The 24032-nt window shown below is 39.1% G+C and overlaps 1 protein-coding gene across 5 annotated transcripts in view; it reads left to right on the top strand.

Moving 5' to 3' along the window:
- The window catches only part of bcl9l (bcl9 like), a 62737-nt gene that overhangs the window by 21946 nt on the left and 16759 nt on the right, over positions 1-24032 (top strand). For 4 of the 5 annotated variants that reach the window (XM_037539943.1, XM_017722573.2, XM_017722572.2 and 1 more), the window contains exons 2-3: positions 15885-15954; positions 18445-18822. In XM_037539943.1, the coding sequence (XP_037395840.1) occupies positions 18522-18822 (301 nt within the window). In that variant the 5' untranslated portion in view covers positions 15885-15954; positions 18445-18521. Of the gene's footprint in view, positions 1-12071; positions 12175-15884; positions 15955-18444; positions 18823-24032 lie in introns of all 5 variants that reach the window. The other variant, XM_037539942.1, reaches the window with a different exon arrangement.

Here is a 24032-nt window from a genome sequence, read left to right as displayed (position 1 = left end):
TGGGCTATGCACATGCACACTGAGACTGCTCGCAGTGACTCAGCGATGACTGGAAGAGAGCCAGACATAGAGAAGCATAAGTCACAGATGCATTCACCTTTGGTCACACAACCAAACACACACACACACGCGCAGATATGCATTGCCCGCTGTTCACGCAGCTTCTGTCTTGCACATGAGGCAGTTGCCCTCTCGTAACCTTTTGTTCTGCTTGAGGGTGCTCTTGCTTGCGTGACAGCGGGCTGCAGAAAAGCAAACAGCTTTAGCAGAGAACCACACACTGATTGAAGAGGGGGGAGACCCAGCTGGATAAAGGTAGACAGACAGACAGACAGACAGACAGACAGACAGACAGACAGACAGACAGACAGACAGACAGACAGTGGTGGAGGAAGGAATCAGGATGAGAAGAGTGTAACTAGTGGAGAACCCTCAGAGAAGACCTAATGATTTCTATAAATAAAAATATAGTTTTTACTTTTTATTTAAAAGAAACATCATGCATGATATATTTAAACTGTGGTTTAAATTCTTAAAACACAGAATTGAGTATCATCCAGTCAATATCTAAGTGGATACAGCCGAGCTAGTTCTTCCATTGGTTAGGCCTTCAAGGCTTAACATGGCTTAACATTATCCACTAACATAACTAGGAACTAAGGGTATAATCCACTAATCAGGTTTTGATTTCCAGTGCATGGGACCAGTTATGTGAGAAAAAGGTAACTCTAGGCCTTCTGGTAGTCCTAGGTACTTACAGACTGTGAGTATAAGTGGTAGGCCAAATAACGTGTTCTGTGCCAGGCCTCTCTACTGAAAGAGCCACCGTGAACCTATTATAGGGTAAAATGTTTGTTAGTAGTTTTGTTAAGAGTGTCAAATAAAAGATTAAATGTATTTTACAAACAGTTTTAATGTATAACAGTCAAAACAATTCACATAATTTGTTGTTAGCTTGCTAACATGCTAGGAGATGTCCACTGGGGCATGTGCAGAATTTTACTTTATCATAAAGTTTTTTCCTTGTTTTTGACTGTATTTACGTCCTGAACTGAAGCTCTAGTAGTCATGGTTCACCAATGACTGTTAGAGAAGGAGAGTGAAAGTAACATGTTGCTTAAGATTAAGAAATCAGAAGAAAAGACAAAAAAGAGGAAATAAGAAAGTAACCCATTTCCAGGTAAACACTGCAGTAGGGCTGTTGCTGTCAAATATGTTTAATTGACCATCTAATTTATGTAGTTGAGTTTTCTGAGCTAAAAAACAAACAAGGCTGGACACTAAAAATGAACTTAACAACAATAAAACATGCAGAGCCTTTTTAAAGATTGCAAAATACTTTACTGGAAAAAATAAATCAGGAAGCATTTACATGGACATCAGGAAATATATAAAACCACTGTGCATCTAAATGGTCAATGAGGCTCCTTACTTATGAGAGGAATCAAAAATATGAATGATCATAGTGCATATCGCCAACTAATCATTGCTGACTTATTGTGAAGATATGTTTTCAGTGTTTGAAAATAAATAGGTTAATTGAGTGATTGTGAAAGTGATGAAACTGTTAGAGATATGAGGCCTGTATTGACAATAGGAAACTCTGATCTTGTTTGACTGACTGTGATGTCAGCAGGTCCTGTTCATCTCTCTGATTCCTCTATAGTGCTGACTAGATTGCTAACACCGCAGTGCTTATCACTTACAGCAGAACTTCAATCCACAATGCTAACAGTCAACAACCAATGACCTACTGACTTCTAATATCTCTTCGTCCAACGCTAGGCTGGCTGCAGCCCCTGCACTGACCATTTGCCATTCATGGTGCCATGCTTTCTGATGCAGAAAGATGAAGCCGGCATCAGTGCATGAAATTCCATTTCCCTCTGCCATCAAAAAGCCGGCACGAGATGGCTGTGTATTACTTAATTGAGCTGTCATGCTTAATTGATGCCTAGTCAAGTGTCAATCTGATTTTGGCAGCAGCATGAGTAATGGGTTTGAATGGGATTTAAAGGCTGTTTAATAAGTCCTACTTTACGCATGTCATTAAGGGCTAATCAGTGCAGAGGGGGAGACTGCAAGAAAGAAAGAGAGGGATTTGGAAAACAGCTTCTGTATATCCTCAATATAGCCTGAGTTTGACCCAGCCAGACCCAAGCAAGGCTACATTCTACTAAGTCCAACCAAAAATAACTCTACTGACTGGACACCAAAAACCCAGTGATGATGCATGTTAAATTAATTTAGCAAAAGTGTTGAGTTACCTAGAGTCAAGTGACAGCAGACATCTCACCAAATCATTCATAAACAAAGTAAATAATGAAAACCAATTTATCCGCAGTCCAAAAGGAGTATACAGTCTTCTTTAGCAGATGTATTCATCAATCAGTGCTTTCAAACAACATTGCAAAGGAACTAAAGGGTCTAGACTGAACCCTGGGTAACAGCCCCAGACCATTATCCTTCCTCTACCAGATTTTACTGTTAGCCTGTGTATTCCAGTAAGTAGTGTTCTCCTGGCATCTGCCAAACCCACATTTGTTCATCAGCCCGCCAGATAGTGGTGCGTGATTCGTCACTCCAGAGTCCAGTGGCGGCATGTATTACACCACTTTGGCCTACCCTAGGCATTGCATATAGTGTTCTTCAGCTTGTATGCAGCCACTCAGCCATGGAAACCCATTTTGTGGAGTTTGCAATGTACAGTTCCTTTACTGATGTTGCTTTCAGAGGCGGTTTTAAACTCTGTAGAAAGTGATGCAACAGAGGGTAGGCAATTTTTATATGTTATGAGCTTCAATGCTTGTCTGCTCTGTTCAGTGAGTTTAAGCCAGCCACCAGGTCAATTTTGATTTTGGGTTGACAAATGGACTATGAGAAGCCCAAACATGAAATCCAAATGTGACCCAAGCTCAACAAATGATGTCTAACAGTGATATGAATAGTTGGGTCTTATTGGCTTCAGTTAAATATTTCAAATTGGAGACTTCAGGACACAGCTGTTTGGTGGAGTTTGATGGTGATGTTTTATGTACGAGTAAGAACCAAAGAGTGAGCTGCTGAGATACAGAGACAAGTAGTGATGGGCACAAACAGACAGACAGACGTAGTGAGAAAGAGAGAGAAAAAAAGCATCAGCCAGAGAAGGGGCGTCATGTTGATGTTTTATGTAGGAGAGAGTGAGTGAAGGAGTTGTCACAGTAGGAGAGACAGAGTAAGAGTGTGAGAAGTAGCGTGGGGAAGGGTTGTAGTGAGTCACAGTGAGTGTGTATGTATGTTTTACCATTCAGAAAGTGTGTGTGTGTATCTGTGTACTAGTCTGTCAGCTTCAGCTGATCTTTGAAAGTTTCTGTGCTGCAGGTTCATGTTCAAACAAGACAAGAATCCTGTGTGAACATCCAACTCTCTCTCTCTCTCTCTCTCTCTCTCTCTCTCTCTCTCTCTCACACATGTGCTCTTGCGCTCTCTCTCTCTCTCTCTCGCACACGCTCTCGCTCTCTCACTCATTCACCCACCCACTTTTCTGTTTGTACTCAGCAGTACAGTAGGGTGTGGGTCAGTGTCTGCCACTTTTTCTTTAACCTTGCCAGAGCGGTCACTATTGATTACATTAGTAATTGAGTAATGTACTGATTAATTTAACAAGCAATTTGAGTAACTACATAATAGAGGTCTCAAGACGGCGGTCAAAGCCAGACAAAAACCTCAGAAAAACTGAGCATAATAGCATTAATCAAGGAATTGTGACATTGTGCATTCAAGGCCTTTCTGCTAGCTGTCCTCATGAAGACCCATCTCAGTCTTCAGACAGATGCTGGTCAGGAAAAACGTAGCTTGTGAGACGTTAAAAAGCTTCAGCACAACCTGGCTACGCATGTTCAGCCGGCAGGGTCGAATGGTGCAGGCCCGGATATGCTTATGTGCTTTTAAGCATCAGTAGCAGGTGAATGATTAGAGCGTCTCAATGTGTCCATCAGGCTCACCCTGTTTACCTTTCGCTTCCTCTATGCAGCAGCAGACCAAAGGGCAGCCTGTCAGGTGATACTTAGCAAAGGCTCAAGTACAGCAGCAAAGACCTTTGATCTGCTGTGTTAAATAGGGACATATGCTAAGGGTACGCATGAATGCCCATGTGTCTAAGCTTATGTATGTGTGACGGAGTGTTGAAAATAGTCCTTTGAAAATAGACTTTAAAAGCGCTTTGTACAAAAGTTGCATGTTTCTTTTAAAACTGAAAAGGGACAGTTATCCATGTGTTTTTTTTTTTTTGTTTTTTTTTTGGTTACAGAGAGGGCGGCACAGTGGCAATTTTGTCAGCATCAGCAGCTTCAGCAGGATTCTGATTCATGCCAGGATGACTCTGTACAAGCTTTAAATAAAACATGGAATGTTGTTTACAAACTTCAAATACTTGTGTTTAATCAGTAATGCCAGAATTGCTGTTAACCTGGAGCTAATGCTACTACTAATACCACTAGAATCCCATAGTGGCGCAAGTAGAACTTCTACAGAAACATCGTACAGATGTTTCTCTTTTTGTTTTGCTTTTGAAATGATGTATATAATTTTATACAGTATAAGAGGTATGGGTTATATCCATGACCCCATGTCCTGACACTGTATTAAAAAAAATTGAGAGTGTTTGTGTATGTAAACACACATCATAGTCTACTATCTGCATATAAATGTGAATCACATTGATTATATAATGTGACCTTGCTGTAATTGTGGCAATCTGTTGCTCGTAAGGATGTTGTATATTGCATTGTATATTGTATATTGTTTACTGCATTTAATAACAGTAGTCATAGTGAGATCTGGGCCATGAGTGGCTGCGTCAACAGACTTAAGTTTTCGTCCCCGCTCCTCCACCCCAAAATCTCCAATCAATACAGATTTGCCTTTTAACTGGCAAACAATCTCCACTTCTTACTGCTACTTCAACTCAATTAAATCAGTCTGCAGCCTGGCAACACTGACAAGGTTAAGTTACAAAAGTCAAAGAGCATGTTGTTTTGGAAACAAACAGCCTTGCCTGCCAGAAGAGTCAGGCCACACAGCCTGAGAGAGAGGGATAGAGAGAAGGAGAGAGGGAAGGAGACTGAGTGAGAGCGAGCATCAGCTTGTGTACATTCCTTCTCTCTCTCTCTCTCTCTCTCTCTCTCTCTCTCTCTCTCTCTCTCTCTCTCTCTCTCTCTCTCTCTCTCTCTCTCTCTCTCTCTCTCTCTATCCAACACTCTCTATCCAACACTCTCTACATTTCCACTGGCGCCACGCACAAATGCAGTTTGTTAAGCCAAGGCCAGTGTTATAAAGCCTTGACTGTGTGTATGTGTGAAATGTGTGTGTGTGTCTGTGTGTTGTCAGTGCTGAACTCTATTCATTTCTGTCACATACTTTGGGCTCCACAGTGCTGCTCTGTGGCTGTATGTGTAGGAGCAGGCCCTGAAGTTTCCCCTCACTTGGCTCTGGGGATATAAATGCACCTTAGCCCACTAAAAATACACAACTCCATGTGTATATAGGTGAGAAACCTCAATACTATACTCTGTACAGTGTGCACATTACTGTAGTATGTACAGTACTGTACAACGGTCAGAGAAAACCCTTTATGTTTAATTTCCAATTAAAATGAGTACAAGGTAGTAATTTTTAGTAGATATTTCTGAGGAGATAATCAGCTTGTTTAAGGAAGGGAAAAGTCTATTAAGGGGGGAAAGCTATGGGTCGGAAAGGATGTGTGTGTACTTAGGAAAGGAGCAGACAAAAAGAAGAACATTTGCAAATTAAACAAAAGAGCTGTCAGAACAAGGGACTGACCATAATTGACTGTTTGGGTTGTTACTTGGATTGTGAGAAGCAGAAAATACAACCAGCTTGGAAGTGTGGACAAATAGCCCTGCAGATTAAAAAAACAAACAAAACAGAACAAATAATGGGAATCAGGAGCATTTAAAAAGAAAAAATATCTAGAAGTTATAGCATGAATTCAGCACTGGAAACAGACCTCATTTATATAATCACAAGGTTGAAGATCCTGTGATGGTACAGTATGTAAACTTCCTACTTTCCTAACAACAGTAGACAACTTGGGTGAGTACTTACCTTGCAGGGGAATTGCTTCTCCTTTTTGAGAAAAGGTACAGTGTGTTTGAAATACAAGTCAGTTATTTTGTTTGTAGTGAATCATATAAGCGCAGAGGAGCCACAAGGTAGGATTTACCTCTAGTCTACATTTCCACGCAGTGTGTGCAAACCATTTGAACTGGATCTCTTCAGTTCAACATTGTACTAAATCCAGGCGCCATTGGAAGTCATGATAGCCAGGGGGATGCTACTATGGGAATTGTCTAGCATAAGGTACACCAAAGAAATAAGAGAAGCCTGAATCACCCTATTGTAGCGACCTGCAGAACCTCTGAAAGAGTACTGTTTGATATCAGAAATTATTTTGCTGCAGAATATGGACAAAATACTAGTTTTATGATTATATTGCTGTGTAAGAAATTTGTGATACGCCTTGTAATGATTTAAAAACACTGATTACTAAATATAAGGCGCATCTGCATATTGCAGCAAATTGCAAAGACCAACATTGCAGTAGCAACCAAGAAGCAACATGTCAGAAAAGTATATTGTACTGTGCAGTCAAGCTGAAGAACCACAACATTGTTCTACTTGGTACCATATTTTGTAAGTATAATGAGCAGTGGGATGGGTGGATATTGTTTATTTGGGTTCTCACCATTGGTACAATTAGTAATCAAGATACCTAGCAATTATTTTGATGATTAGTTGGGTAAAAAAGAGTTAGATTGTTTTATTTCTTTTTTTAACGGCCAACAACATCTATAGTATTGTATAGTAGTGTTTATTGCAGAAGCTCTCGCTTTATATCTAGTCTTTGTTAAGCAGCTGTCACTGCTACAGTAGTGCAAATGTTGCCCTTATGAGATCTACCATTTTATGATAGTGAGCTAGCTGGTGCACACTCACTTCCATCACTGGGTGTAATAATGCTTGTGGCAGTGGTAGCCTAAACGATTATGTGAAATTTATAATGAACATTCAAGTTAACTTTTTGTTTACTTTGCATGTTGCTTTGCATGTTTGCATGTTTTATAACAAGCCCTTCAGTAAATATTATTAAAAGTTGGAGAACCTGTTACTTAGGCCCTGTCTGCAGAGCTGGTCAACTTAATTGTTAAAAAAACACTTTCACAGATAGGGTGTTTAGTAGGTTTTAGTTCATACACATCCCGTGTGTGACTGCAAGCATACATGCATATGTGAGATTCTGTTTTTGTTGAGTTTCCTCCCTTTTAGCTCCTTCTTGTGAAAACCTTCAGCCTGCAATTTAATAGTTGGAATACCATGGTTCTCATTGTCTGCTCATCACTGGCAATTAATCAATGATTTTTTTTTTTTGTATTATATAAGAACGTTTAGTTGCGCAATCATCACAGCTTTATTGTTTACTGAGTTTGGCACAAATCATGTACTCCACAGTTCACCTTCTCAGGCTGTTATGGGGCGAGCAGGTGCTCACATCTGAAATGAATGCTAACTGGGCACATGGGCTTGAATTCTTAGAAAAAACAGAGGAAGAAATGGCAACTGCTTTTCTTTGTATGCCGTGTTGTTTTGCTCAAAGAAGCATACTGTTTTCTTTCTGTCTCTCTTACACACAAACACCTATGCACTCACACCCCTCCCACTGCAGATTGGAGCTGATCTCTTGCATATTATTAGCAATAGTGTGCATCTGTTTCCAGCACTTTGCAGTGGATAGAATGAAGCCAGGTAATTAGTAGGGCAGACTACATGACAATAAAGGCTGGTATAAATGACCTATCCAAGCTTCACCCACCCATGTGTTCATGGCTAGTTTTGCAAGATTGGACAAGCTTTGCACAATCTAATGAAAATAGAAGCACACAACACAATTTTATTTTGTATGGGTATGAATAGGATGTGTTAGGATAGATCAGGTACCGTTTTTTTGGCATATAATCAAACTTTATCTGATTGGTAGGTTGTGCACAGTGTATCAGATTCGGCTGATTTAATTTTACAATTTAGCTTTAGTCGCCTTCCACTTAATGACTCTTGGGATAGGCTCCACCTCCCCCTGTGACCCATAAGGATAATCGTCTTAGAAGACGTGTGTGTGTGTATATTTAGCTAAGTTAGTGCCTACACCACATGCATCATGCTCCAGTCCGCTCCAATCTTGCAGCAGTTCCTACGAAAGAACGGATTCATGGGTGGAGCTTGCATAAGTCAATTTGCAGCCCAATGAGGTGTGGATTCTTTCAGCCCTACTTGGCCACCCAGGCCCTCTCCCCATCTGGAGTGGAGTGTAGTGTGACAGGTCATGATGCGGATAAACAGTGTCAGAGAAAAAGTGTCCAGCAGTCGATAAGCTATCGAGAGCAAGACAGGATCGGTTTCCTCCAAGAGTTAATGAGTGATAAAGGCTGCAGTGAGGATCAAAGCATGCGGTGTGTGTGCATGTGTGTATGTGTGCGTGTGTGTGTTAGTGAATAACTAATTATTGGCCTGCTTGCCATCACAAGGTGTTTGTGAGGATAAGAGAGGGAAAAAGAACGAACAAGTAAGATGATGATGGATGAATAGGACCAGTGGAGAACCATGATTTTTAGTGCTATGTTTTCAGTTCAGGCCATATATGTTAAAATCGAAAACCACTAACACTATGCTAATTTCTGCTAGCATCTCTATTGATTTTCTTTTGGTATCTAAGCACAAGGCTAAACACAATTCACATGAACATTTTATTGTCTATTCAAGCTCTAAACACATGTAAAGTTTGGAAAAGGCATCCTGTGTTTTAATTTAAATTTGCGACAGACATAAAATATATTTTACCTTGTAGCAGCTTTACAGTGGCTTCTTCAGTAAAGGGGTGTCCAATCTTATCTACAGAGGACCGGTGTGTCTGCAGGTTGTCACTACAACAAAGCAGGAGGTCACCTGATGAAATGTTTGAAGACTAAGACCAACTGATTGAACAAGTACAATTAGGTGTGCTTTAGCTTGTTTGGAGTATTTGAAGATTGGATACCCCTGCTATAAATGCTTAATTTCTAATGATTAGTCTGCACAACCAAATAAAATAAGACGCATCAAATATATTTTGATGAACTCTTTTAGTATTTTCATACTTTACTAAGCAAAATTGTATGGTCATTGGCTATGGTATAAAAAAAATCTTAAAATTTTGAAGTTGAAATGGAGAGAAAATGTTTTCTTTCTTGTTTTTTTAAAGTTCATGTTGTAAAATACTTTGCCATCCGCATCTAAACTGCAGTTTGCCAGGTAACAATCTCTGGCCTAGAGAGAGTTTTTTTTTTTCTTCTCACATTTGATTCTGCCCATTTGAACTTGTAATTACAGTCAGATCCATAAGTATTTGGACAGTGTCACAGTTTTTGCACCTTTGCATCACAGTGGATTTTAAATGAAACACTTAAGATGTCACTGAAGTGTAAGCTTTTAGTTTTAAGGGGTTTAACAAAAATATTGCATTAACTGTAGAAATTATGGCCATTTTTTACATAATGCTTCCTTTTTCACCGTCTCAAAAGTAATTGGACAAACTAACATGTGCTAACACTAACAATGCAAGTATTATTTTTAATGCAAATGCAAATTTGTATATGCATTTAATGCAAATGCTTTGCAATCAATGACTGCCTGAAGTCTGAAAACCATGGACATCACCACATGCTGAGTTTCCTCATTTGAGATGCTTTGCCAGGCCTTGCTGCAGCTGTCATCAGTTGCTGCTTGTTTGTGGGTCTTTCTGCCTTCAGTTTTGTCTTCAGTAAAAAAAACATGCTCAATTGAATTTAGGTTAAATTACTGACTCAGCTGTTTAAGAACACCCCATTCCTTTGCCTTAAGAAGCTCGAGTTGCTTTTTGCAGTACGTTTTGGATCATTATCGATCTGTGCTGTCAAGCACCCAATCAGCAGTCACAACATCAATAAACACCAGTGACCTAGTTTCCAGCCATACATGCCCATGCCATAACACTGCCGCCACCATGTTTGACAGATTACACGGTACGCTTTGAGTCATAGGGCCTTCCATTCCCTTTCCATATTCTTCTGTTCCCATCATTCTGGTACAAGTTACTTTTGGGTGTATCTCTTCCTGAACTGGGTACACTTTTTATAGATGTTTTCTAGCAAAATCTAATTTCTTTTTGTTCTTGAGTGTTACCAGTAGTTCACATCTTAAGGAAAATCCTCTGCATTTACATTCATTAAGGCATCTCTTAATTCTAGACAATTTAATACAATGAATATACTTAATTGTTTAATTTAACACTCCTGAAGTTTTTACTATCTTTCTGATAGGTTTGTTTTGTTTTTTAGCCTAGAGATCCCCCCTTCACTTGAGAGTTCCCATGGAGAGCTATCAAATGCATATTTAACACTTGGAATCAACTTTTATCTGCAGTTATCAGTTTGTCATGAAATAATGAGGGAACAGGCCACACCTGGCGATGTAACTGCTTATCGGTTGCCTGCCCAATTACTTTTGTGTCTGTGAAAATGCATGTCCAACAGATGTCCATTTGAACGGTTAATGCAGTATTTTTGTCAAACCCCTTGAAAACGTCTACATTTCAAACACATTTTGTCTGCTTCATTTCAAATCTATGGTGTGGTGGTGTATAGAGGCAAAGTGACAAAAATTTGCCACTGTCTAAATACTTATGAACATGACTCTGTTAATTCAGCTTCTGAATTCCTAACCAATAGGAAAGCTCATTTGATTGTGTCTAACTAGATACCACTAAAGGAAAAAACCTAGTTGTACAGTTTTCTGTTGGATGGTCCAAGAATGTAACCCTTTAGATTACAAACAAAACTTAAAATAGGACGAGTATTATTACAATAATTGCAGAATGCATAATAACAGTACTAAATAAAATAAACAAGAATGACTATTTTTATTGCATAAATATATTTTTAAACTTCTCTGAAGACCTAGGTCTGATAAAAAAAAAAAAAACAAAACATAGAGAATGAGTGGAAAAAGTTGCAATGCATGAGAAAGAGTGTATGTGTGTGTGTGTGTGTGTGTGTACGTGTGTATGTGTCAATGTGTAAAAATGGCAGACTTGAGAGAGAGAGAGAGAGAGAGAGACCTGAATAAGAGTGTGTGTGAGAGTGAAACGGTAACTGGGAGACAGATGCAGCGGTGCGTGTGTGTGTTTGTGAGTGAGAGAGAGGTTTGTGTGCTGTGGGTGGGGGTGTTTTTGAGGTCATCTCCCTGAAATGGCACCCTGATGGAAATCTGTGTGGGTCCATCTCAACGTCATCAGCAGCGGTCTTTGTTCTTACTGGAAGATGCGTGTGTGTGCGAGTGCGTTTCATTCTGTTAAAAGGCACTTGTAATAGGCCAAAATCTTCATCTTATGTGTGTGAATGTGAGTATTGTATGGATTTGGTGTGTGTGTGTGTGTGTGTGTGTGTGTGTGTGTGTGTGTGTGTGTGTGTGTGTGTGTGTGTGCGCTCCTTGTGCAACAGGTGTGGAGGTAATCTTGTTGAGACCTGCAAAGAGAGACAGAAATGTACTGAATGCTTGTCTTCTCATAAGCCTGCATGACAAGCACTTATTCTGCACACCTATTTCAGAAACACAGTCTTTCACAACTGTGCAAAAATCAGACGTAATTATTTAATATCCAGTTGTTCAAAACAGCTGATAAGTTCATTCATGTTTCAGGTTCAGAATAAAAGCAGAGAATTACACCGAAGCCTCAACAGCTCAATATAGGTTTCAGTATTTAGTGTTTGGATCTTTTACATCGTTCATTCTTTTCAGGACTTGCTTTCTAATTTTCAAAGATCTGCAGGGATGTTTTCACACCTCCAAAGATAATTCTTAGTTGCATTTTCTGCTTTTCACAATCCAAGTAGTCCCAAACACATACGATGATTTTGAGGTCTGTGCTCTGTAGTCAGTCATTCTGAGCAGCTTCTTTGTTTAATTTGCATGTTTTTTCTGTTTCTTTTTCTCGTTAACAGCTTCTTGGCTGAGCTCCACATCTTTTCAAGCTCTTTGTGTTGAGTTGTCTTCTCATGACTGAAGAATGGACAGAAACACCTGTGGATTTTTTTCAGATTTGAAGTAAGAGCGAGCTTGATTTTTTTTTTTTTTTTTTTTTTTTTTTTTTTTTTTTTTTTCCCCCTATCTTTCAAAGCTTTAAGTACTGTTTATCTGATGGGCACAGTTTTGGCGTCTTGCCAGGTCCTGCATGTTTTTTAGGAGTCCAATTTTCTGTATCACTGTTTGTTTTCACCGTATCTCCATAATTTTTATTTTTTTGTTTCTTTTCCTTACAACACTGTTTTTTAAAGACGATAATGTTTTCTAAGGATGTATTGATGCCATTGTTTTCATGCCAAGTACAAGTACCATATTCCTACTGAGCAACCTACTCAGAATTAAGAAGTTGTTAGTGTAAATGAATAACGGTTAAATCATTCAAATCTAGCTGGTTTCAAATGAAGTGCATTAGTTAGCTAATGCTGTATTATGTTGTGCTACCTTGGCGTGAGCAGTGCTGCAATGAAGATGTTGGTTTTCGCTTCTGTACAGCTCATCGGTGTCTTTCAACAACAGTGACAGCAGGAAACACATCTGAGTCAAATACATCAGAGGAGCTCACGTGTGGAGTTATGTCTTCTTTGAATCTTTTGATTGGCTGGTTAAGTTGTAGTTGAATGTCCTTTAAAGCCAGACTGTTTGTTCTTTAGTATCTCACAATGTATAATAGACTGCGAATAGACTGTCAGGTACGGACAATATATGATTTATATATTTACACTGTGTGAAAACGCTCTGTCCATACTATGTGAAATGAAGCCTTGACAGACAGCTCTGTCTATGACAAGTTTCAAATAAAGATTTTTCATTCAAAATAATGTGCTGCACTCTGAGTACCAAGCAAACATGCTGAAAAACTGAGCCTCACTGCTAACACTGTGCACTGAAGCTAAAAGCCACGCAGTGATGTACACAGTGGGAATGTGGCCTCTCTTCAGCCTATTTTGCAAAAAAAAAAAAAAACACTCAATTAACGTTTATACTTCGCTATACTTGTTAGCATATACAAATTTTGGTAGCAAATGCCTTTTTTTTTACCTATTTGGCTGGCCTGCATGTCTCCACCTGTATTTAGGAAGATGTTGTGATTGTGTGTTTTAAACAGGCTAAGATCAGACAGTAGATCTGGTGTAAGTCTTCCAAGGTGGAATGTTTAAAGTGACCAACAACTTTGTGTCATACTGTCACAAAATCAGTAATGCTTCTCTGAGCATAGCCTCCTTCACTGCGTTTGTTTATTAAAACTGCAGTGTGTGCAGGCTTACCTCACACGTTATCAGCTAGCATTGAAATGTTGGTATTGTTTAATTTTTATTAAGTACGAGCAAATGGCCACAGTATTGATATTGATGCATCCCTAATGTTTTCATAGTTTGACCCTTCAAACCCTTCATTTGCACACTGGAAATGACTCTGTTGCTGTGTAGTGTTCAAATTTAGCTTTTAAATGACAACTTTTATTGATAACTTTGAAGTATCATTTACAAGTGAAACACACCATAATATCAATAATGTCAGTAGCATTAGCACCAGAGTATGCCGACAGAGTTTGTTGCTTGTGGGAGAACTATGAGTAAATCACCAAACCAAACTAATTAAAGCAAAAGTGGAAAGCTCCAGCTCCCCTCAAAACAAGACATAACATAGCAGGTTGAGAGTGAGAGGCTACAGTTAGAAAGGATATAGAACAGGCAGTGGCTTTTTGGTCTCTTTGGACATCAAACTGTGTTCATGTGATTTTTTTTATATTGAAAAGTTGGATTTTTTAAGATAAAAAATATATACCCATGTAGCCAAGTGAGACCTTCTTATGCTGTTATGTGGGTTGGCCAATTTAGCTGTGAAGAAATTGGAATTAGCCATAAAAATGGAAGATCAGTGCACCTCTAGTAATCAGTATTATTATATCCAGAGGAAGAAGTGGTGTTTCATTCTGATGGGAGCAAGCTGAATCCTGTGCATGATTATGTCAAGAAGGTGCTGTTCTGAAAGCTTCCTTGTTTACCATTGGTATTGATACTTCCGTAGAAACTGAGAAACTGTAATGTCCGCCCATTTTATCAGATATATTAGACCATAAAGCATACAGAGGTTCTGTGATCTTTTTCACTATTATTCTACTTTGAGAAGCTTAACACTGTGGATCTGAAAGGATGTGTAGCTGTGAAGAAGTTGTTTCTAAGAAAAAGACAAAATAAAGAAGAAAATTTCCACCAGTATACCAAAACTAGACAGAACATAGACTTCATCATCATTGAATGTTCTTGGGATCACTTGGACTGTGAGAAGAAGAGAATGCAATCAATTTCTCAGACTGAGCTTTGGAGGTGTATAGCTGTCAAGAAGCTGTTATTGAGAAAAAACAAATGGACTAAACATATTAACATTTGCAGATCAAATAAAGAAGCTGCTAGTGTTCTCAGAACAATGGACTGACCACCCTAGAGCTTAGACCGGAACATCATTGAATGTGTTTAGGATTATTTCGATCATAAGATCCAACCAGCTTCTGGAACTATGGAGCACATGGAAAAAAAATCCTTGCAGATGTCTTTGAAAAACTGAAAGCAATTCTCCTGAAAAGCTGTAACAAAGGTAAAGGGTGTACAGCAAACAGATTTATATTGTATTTAGTTGTTGATGCTTCTGTGATGTGAGTTGTCATCCAGAACCTAGTTTCCCTTTGTCAGCTAGAGGACATCTGGAACATTATTCTTCACTTTAGCTAAAATTAGGAAATTATTATTAATTTGTACTGTATTTAGACTAAGATCAGTTTTTTTAATAAATGTGCTTAGGTACCTGTAACTTGTAGTAACCTAGTACTGTATATTATCATTGTTACATAAAATCCTTGTATTGTTTTTGCATCCAGTTACTGTTTGCATTGTGTTAAAATTTCATGGTGAATGAACCAACAGAAATTCTCCAAAATTACCTGACAAAAAAGTTCAACATGGTAAAGTTACCATGTTGAATGCAGGAGAGGTGTGCAGGTTATGGACACAGGCAGGTGTGGCCGGTGGGTTATGTGTTGTCTCATTGCTAGAAGAGCAGTGTTGCCAGTATGGGAACAGTGTTCTGAGCTGTGCTTTCTCCATTCAAAGTACAGAAACTTAATCCTGCGTCAGCACTGCCTGCTGACACACACATACACATGGTCCCTTTGGCCCTGGCAGCTGTGGTGAAAGCAGACGGAGTTAAGAAGGGTGTGTGTGTGAATGTGTGTGCTCTCCTGGGTCCGTATTAACTCTCAGATTGTGGCCACTTTTTATTAGAAACTTTCTTTCTCTTTTTGCTGACTGGCTCCCTAAAATACACATTACTCTTAAAATATAAACTGCTTAACAGTTCCAAAATGGGGATGTTTTTCCATATATAACGTGCTATTTTATAACCAAATTTAAAATGAAGAGAGAGACCTTAGATAGTGCTGAGGAATGTGTGGTAATTTTGCGGTTTTCAAACTGCAAGCTGTGGGAGGGACTTGATATAGGGGAAACTCACTTCTAGGCAGCAAGCTCCACCCCTGGCCAAAGCTTGCTTCTCTTGCCTTTTTTTCTTAAAGGGGTAGGTACACCACACTTCTCCTCTGTCTCTCTGTCCTTTTTTTATTAAAAACTCACTTTGACCATCTTGTTGAGAGGTACTTTTGCATCACATTGTGCTGTAAATGTGTCCATAGTTTAGAAGCCTGTAATATGACTTTTACCTCTTTACTTGTGTTACAGATCAGTGTGTGAGCAGTGAGGAGATCTAATGTGGGAATGCCCCAGTGTCTGAAGCCATCATCACAGTGAGGTGAGTAAATGAACTCTTCCTCACTTGGTAACCTCAGTTACTAGAAGTGCAGTGAACAGACAGTAAGTCAGTCAGTGATTAGCCGTTCCATAAATTTCAGTTAGGGGTGGGAGATATTGGAAAACATTTTTTAAAACAATTCATTTTTTCCCAGTACACAATATGTATTGTGATATTTAGTTTTTTCTGAGATTAAAAAAAGTTGGAGAAGATAAAGTGCACCAGTCAAACAGCAGTTACTTCTAACACTCTGAGGCCAAGCAAGAAAAGCCATGAGCCTGTCTTGTGAACCAAGATTAACTTAGATTGGTCCATCTTAACAGGTCTGAAAACTCCACACATACTCAGTTGTACACCAAACAGTGGAAATGTGATCAGCCAAAAATTATAGGTCTAATTTTTATGATGGGCTGCACCAAATGAGGGAAATTAGCATCAAAGCACGCTTTCCTCTTCTTCTAGCAGCACATCCGTGATGTAGTGTCTAAAGAATTTGCCTATTTCAGTCTCTGACTTTTAACAGACGCTGATTTTGACAGCAGGTGCTGCTGATAATAATGGCATAGAAGAAAAAAAAATAATGAAGCAGTGCATTTAATTTTGGTAGAACATATTACATCAGTAACCTGATTAGTTAGATTCAGTTTACTTCCATTAACAAACCAATCACAAAACAGCACATATCAAGTAAGGTTTTGTTATTTTTGCTTTGACTGTGACACAAAAAAAGATGTTAAGCAGCTCTAGTTTCATGCAAAGTCCGTTTTTTTTTTTTTTTTTTTTTTTTAGCTCAATTGGTGGTGGATGTGAGTGTAAAATATCTGACCAATAAGAAGAACTTAATTTGGTCTGCTTCAACTGTTGCATCGTGAAACCAACCAAACCAAATGAAAAACCAAATAAAAGAGATACAATATTACCCAAACTCAAACAGCACACGTGTCATAAAACCTAAATATAACTGCAGGTAAATAATTTTTGAACAGCAGTTGACAACTTATGAACTCAGTTTTGATACTCAATTTTGGATTAATTCTTTTATGTGTGCATGTAATGTTTAGGACAAACACTTATGTTCCACTGCTTATTGGAATACGTGCTTTAAACTTTTAATATTTCTGTAGCGTAATTTGCTTCCTCTGTTAAAAAGCAATTTTTCACGTGATCGATGAGAAACAAAAAGTGACTTCCTCTAGTTTCTGATTCGTCAGAAGATCAGTCCTGAGTTTGGATCAACAGCAGTTTATGATCTGTAAGCACAAACTTAACCTGCCCTGGATCAGGTTAGGCTTTCAGCATCAGTTGTTGTGTTTATAGCCCGGTATAAAGTGATCTGAAAATCCAGTGTTGGATTAGATTATGCTTGGAGTTAACTGGTTAAACCAGATATCTTGCTTCGTGAGAGAGGCCTTAATGCCTCATAATGTTTAATAGAGAAATTAAAATGTTTGTCCATGGAGACCAGCAGATGTTTGGAATATTAAAGTAACAAGTAAAAATACACATAGTTTTCATGCTTTAATGTGGAAATACAATGCCTTTTGATGATCTTGGGTTATGAAATTGTGTACATATTGTACTATTAGGCCATGAGATCATAAACATATAGGTGTGCAGTGGTTGATCTTTGCATGTTTTTGAATGAAACTAAGGAAAAAAAAGAATTTGGTCAACAATTAAATTATATGCAGTGTATGCTGTTACTATACAGTGATTGTTATTGTAGAAACACTGATGATACCCATAGTATGATGGCATAATTTATCATGATCCTGGAACAAAAATATTATAACCTAGTGCATTACTGTATCGCTCAACAGATAAATGAAAGAACATACATGTGGAAAACAGAGGCCCATGCCTAGTGTAGATGTTGTAAAGTAGACACCAAAAGTGTAAAACCATTGTTTTTTTTTTTTTTTTTTTTTTTGTTTTTTTCCCAAACCCACCTGGGTAAGCACCCTACACTATACTAATAAGAGTCCTTGGGCAAGATTCATAACACAACCTTCGCCTACTTGTGTAAAATGATCAAATTGTAAGTCGCTCTGGATAAGAGCGTCAGCCAAATGCCATAAATGTAAATGTAAAATGTTTGAGGACAACAGGATGTTATGACCTAGTGTTCATTTGAGAAAGTTCATCTTGGAAGCTTCCTACAAATGGTTTATCTATAAAATATTAGCATCTTATTACAGTCATTTTATACATATATCTTCATTAAATTTGTGATTCAGTGGTTCATAACTTTTGACGTTCAGTCCACACTTTTTAACAGTTTTTTTTTTGTTTGTTTGTTTTTTTCTAAAAAACTGGCTGCAGTTGGCTTGATGCTACAGTATTGCAGCCTTGAATTTTGGAGCTGAACTGCAGGCTTTAGAAGTGGCCAGATGGTCTCCTGATGAAATCCGTTGTGTGAAAGAATGTCTGACTCTCCCTTAAAAATTTATCTTGCACTCTCTTTCTTCTTCCTTCATTCTGTCTTCACAGTGCAAGTCTCACTGACAGACACGACTTATTGCTGTAACTCTACCACCTTGGCTTCCTCTGCTCCATAAGCCAATCAAATGCACCCTGAAAATAAACTGAGCAATCATGGGAAGCAATCGCAGATCCCCAGTGTAAATCAGCAGCAGCAAGGATCTGCTGGCAACCTGGGGTCAAAGAGCAGTGGGCCAGGGAGCCATGGCGTCAAACCCAATCAGATATCTCCAGGCAACGCTGGGATGAAGAGTGTGAACCAATCAGGTGGCAGCATTGGGGTGGGTGCAGTGATGAAGACCAAGACCAAGAGAGAAAGAAGCATCTCCATGGATGCAGCAGACCAGAGAGAGACACTCACACCAGTGCTGGAACCAGACACTAAAGGTATGACGGACACACACAAGGCTATGGGATTGTATGTCTCAATGAACGTCTGGCTCATCAACATTTCTTCTGCAATCAAAAGTGTAAATAAGTAGGTTGTCCTCTCTTTTCCATAGTAACACCCTTTAAATATTTGAACATTGCTGTGAGTATTTGATTGCATTGAGCCTAAGCGGCTTTAGTGCGGTCGGTTAGTTCAGGTTAGATGTTGGATGGTTATGTCTGGCTCACAAACATCACTTCAGAGTATTCCAAAGGTATTTTATGGTGCTAAGTCATTACAGAGAATACAGTCTCACTACTTCACAGATTCATGCTGAGGGGTTTTATACTTCTAGCTACCCCTCTAACTTGGCATTGAGCATGGTGAACAAGATATGGTAACCAAAATCCAGCATCTCTAGAGCATCAATGCTATTGCAGTGCTTTTCTATGGAGATCATTCAAGTTATGTGTGCACAATTGAATGCCTGTGTCAGTTATGGCACACTATAAAGATGCTGCCTAAATGACAATTCAAACAGTTTATTTTTATTTTTCATAAAAGACTATCCACCTGGATTAGCATTGCAGAAAAATGTAACATTTACACTATATAGCCAAAAGTATGTGGATACTGTGACTCGGCTAGGGGAGGGGCCAACGTACGCTGACTGGGAAACCCAGCAAGAGCCCAGAGACACAAATACAAACACCAGCACGAGTGAACAAACGTGCTTTATTTACATATATAAAAAAACAAAACCGAAACTTAAATCCATGATGGTTTACTTGGTGTCGGATCACAGAGTCCCTTCTCCTCTCGCTCACTCTGGCGTGTGTTTGACTTGGAGGCCAGCATCCTCTCTCTGCTACTCATCAGAGAGAGCTCATTTTTAAAAGGTGCCCATGCTTGCACCTGTGTGGGGAGTGGTCACGGTGGCTTCATCTCTCCACCGTCACAATACCCATTCATGTTATTAAGTTCAGGTATTTCAGCCACACTCATTGGGCTAATGTATCAATAAAGGTGAACTGCAAAACACTGTAACGTTCGGGCTTCTCAGGAGAAGCTTGATAAGTTGAAGTTATGGTCCATAACATAGCTTTATTTTTAATTTAATACAGCCCTTTATACCTATCACTCTACCTGTATTCAGGGTCTTCAACATAAAAGTCCTTCTATGAAAGAAGCCCAACATAAACATTTCTTCTCTTTACAAAACTGCACTACATACAATGCGGTGTGGCAACTTCACAGTACATTTTGTCAGCACGTTATTGTACTATATTTATACTTTTTATAGTTAAAAATCTGGAAATATACACCATAACAACTTGGGCATCTGACATCCCACTCACACATACCAGTGAACTAGCCAGTATGTATTGAAACAGTTCCCTGCCGTACTAGACCCTTACTAATACTGCACTGTATGTAACTTCGTACTTTGAGTTAGATGACCTTCTTGAATCACTGGTTAACCTGTGCATACCCTGTGCTGTTACCCCCTAGCCCGCCACTAGGAGAGGCTAGTGGGCCTGGTAGAAGTGTGAGCTGTAAATAGTGTAGCCGTCTGTGATGAAAACAGCTAGCCTGGAGGTTTGGATTTTACAGCGGATAAAGCCGTAGATATGTTTTCGGCATAGGACACATTTTTTTTCAACGACTTTCTCAGCCCTCGGCACCCACAGAGCCCTGACTCAACCCCACTGAACACCTTTGGGATGGATTGATTCATCATTTGCAAGGCAGGCCTTTTCATTCTACATCATTGTCTACCCTCATAGACTGAAAGGGGAACAATTTCCCACAAACATGCTGCAAAGTGCTGTGGAAAGTCTTTGGAGGCTGTTATAGCTGCAGTTGGGGCAGGGCAACTACATATTGTTTTATAATGGGAGGTCTAAGAAGCCCATATGGGGTTTGTAGAGGGTTAGAAACAGTAAAATCCGTAAAATAAAGAGATTCTGCTCTTCCGGAAGTACAATAAATAAATATCCTCAAATATTGGCAGTTTGAGACCAATTCAGAGCACACAGTTGTTGACAGTGTTGACAATAGTCAGACTTTGAATCTGTGTGAGATATTGACATTTGGAGGTAAAGTTACGTTCAACCAAGTTTGGCTACAGGAACTATAATGGTATATATTAGTTGCTAACAGAAGTAGGAATTTGACCCTGTGTGAGAAAATATTTAGAATTTAGAATTCAGAACCATTGCCCAACTGTGTTTGCACACAGAGGAGTTAGGCCCAGAGGACTGGCCCTTTAGCTACTAAATCAACCAATTAACCAAATTCAATTGACTATTACGTTCAGTTTCGCTAGCCACACCCGGGCATGGTTACTGCCAGACCTGTTGAATCAGTGTGAAGTAGGCTAAAAGGTCTCAAAAAGCAGCACATGATACCACATTCTAAAGAGATTCAAATACAGATTTGAAACCAAGTTATTGAAATCTGTTAGTCTGGAACAGGTTACAAAGCCATTGCTAAGGCTCTAGTGCTCAAGCAAACCACAGTGAGAACCGTTATCCACAAATGGAAAAACAACTTAGAACAGTGGTGATCCTTCTAAGAAGTGGCTTATCAAAATTTTACCAAGAGTGCATTGACAACTCCTCCAGGAGGTCACAAAAGAACACATGAAAGTGAACACATGGTGTGAGGCTAACACTACATTCCACCATAAGAACATTATACTAGCAGTCAATTGTGGTGGTAGTGTGATGGTCTGGGGCTGCTTTGTTTCTTGCAGGACCTGGACGACTTGTCATTACTGATGGAACCATGAATTATGCTCTGTATCAGAAAATCCTGGAGCAGAGTATCTGCCTGTTTGTGATTTAAAGCTCAACCTCTTTTGGGTTATGCAGCAGGACAATGATGTAAAGCACGTAAGCAAGTGCACCTCTGAATGGCTTAAAAGAAACAAAATTAAGGTTTTGGAGTGGCCAAGTCCAATTTAGATGCATTGCCATGATCTTAAACAGGCAGTTCATGCTCGAAAACCCTCCAGTGTAGCCGAATTAAACTCCTCCACAGATTACATTCCTCCACAGAAATGTAAAACACTCATCACAAATTATTGCACATTTGATTGCAGTTGTTACTGCTAGGGGTGGCACAACCAGTGATTAGTTGGGGGCATTTAGGGGGCATTTACTTATCACAAGGGTGGTATAGGTTTTGAATAAGTCTTTAGTAAATAGAAATAGGTCATTTAAAAGCTGCATTTTTAAAGCTGTTTACTCACATTGGTTTCATCTTATATTAGAATTAGTTGGAGGACCGGAAACATTTAAACATGTTGTGAGAAGGGTGCCTGTACACATGCGCTCATCCACACACATCCTAATCTCCATATCTGTCAGCAGCCCTAAACTTGAAAGGCCAATCTGCTGTAATTCCCCTTTCAACTGGAAGAGATTTGAGCATAAAGATGAAACTGGCTGCTTTTAGAAATGTCCTGACCTTTGGGTCTGTGTTGGGTCTGGATGTTGTTTTGTTTTTTTCTGTGACTGTAGCTCAAGTGTCCTCAAAGTCCAGGTGGATGTGTGTGAGTGTGAGGTTGTGTTGTGATTAGGGCTGTCAATATCTCAGGAAGCCATTAATTACTTTGATTATAGAGTAATCAGAGTTTTAAAAAGTTCAAACAATGAAAGTGGACTTTTAAAATGTAAATCTGGTCTTATCTTAGGGTGACATTTAAAAGCTGTATTTGAACAAGAGGCCTATAAACATGAATTTTATCATAGCAATATACAGTATGCTAGCAGCTGGGCTTCAGCTAGCAAACTAGGAAAATCAGTAATTAAGAGTTAATCATTTATAATGCTAAACATCATTAACACTAACTTTAATAGCTTATACAGTACTGCAAAAGCTGGAGAGCACTCTTCATTTATTTGATTTACTGTCAAAATGTCCATTTACATAAAGAAGTGGAAGACGAGCAAAAGCATTTCCACAACTGCTGTTCAAAAAATTTTTGAAAGGTGAAGAGAAAATGGGACCGTGCAAGACCTAGTAGACCACCAAAATTCTCACCATTTCCTAAACAGCGCTAAATCTTTCAACGATGAGAAGCAGCCTTCCACTCTTACTTCAGATCATCTTATGTCATCATTATGGGTCTGAAGAGATGTGTAGAGGTCAAAAAACTGTTATTGAGGAAAGAAAATACATAATAAACAAGAAAATTTGCACCAGCACACAGAAACTAGACATAACACAGACCTCAACATTATTGAATATGCTTGGGATAACTTGTGAGAAGGAAAAAAAAGCAACCAGCTTCTTACACTGAACTTTAGTGGTGTTGCTGTCAGGACACACCTCCTGAGAAAAAGCAAATGGTCCAGACCTCATCATCACTGAATGTATTTGGGTTTACTCAGATTGAGAGAAGCAAAAAATGCAAACAACATATGTCTTAGAAGAATTGAAAGCAAAACTCCAGAAAAGAATCAGTCATTTGCTAGCCATTGATGCTAAATCACTTTTTGTTTACTCAAGTAATCATGACATTTCTAGCAACTCAGAGTAGTTGCGATTAGGGAGAGTACACAGGACAGGATACAGAAGAGAGTGGGTTGAGGGACAGGAAGGGAGACTGACATAGTGCATCAAGTTCCTGTATGTCAGTTTGTCTCTCACAAACACTCCTACTCACTCACTTCAACTGAACAGTGTGTGCCTGATCTATGAAGAGAGTACAGATCTGCTCTTCCTCAAGCCAGTGGGTGTGCTTTTCCTTTCACTCAAGTGTAGGCGGCTCTACAAGTGCTGTGTATGTGCATTCGTGCCCATGTGTCTGTGTGGTGTTTCACTTTCCAATTTGCATTTGTTTGTTTCATTGTGCTGTTCTTATTTTATTTGCATTTGCTGGGTGCTCTGTTTAGCGTGCTTGTGAGCACGTGAGAGAGAGTTAAATCAGTGGGAAATTACTTACAATAAATATAATTTTGTGAAAATGATTCATCTTGCTGTAATAGCACTGAAGCTGCTTGTGTGCGCATCTGCACACACATACATACTTTCATACACAGCACATTATTCTTTGGCTCCATAATAGAATGAAAAGTAGCAGGTAGGAGGTAGCAAGTCAGAGGTGTAGAGAGGAAGATGGAGAGTGTGAATGCTAGAAACGCTGGTTTTTGAATGAAAGTCTCTCTCTCTCTCTCTCTCTCTCTCTCTCTCTCTCTCTCTCTCTCTCTCTCTCTCT

Source organism: Pygocentrus nattereri, chromosome 7 (genome assembly GCF_015220715.1).
Source record: "Pygocentrus nattereri isolate fPygNat1 chromosome 7, fPygNat1.pri, whole genome shotgun sequence".
NCBI classification, from domain to species: Eukaryota; Metazoa; Chordata; class Actinopteri; order Characiformes; family Serrasalmidae; genus Pygocentrus; species Pygocentrus nattereri.
Note: the sequence above shows the minus strand (reverse complement) of the source record. Positions and strands in the feature narration are given on the sequence as shown.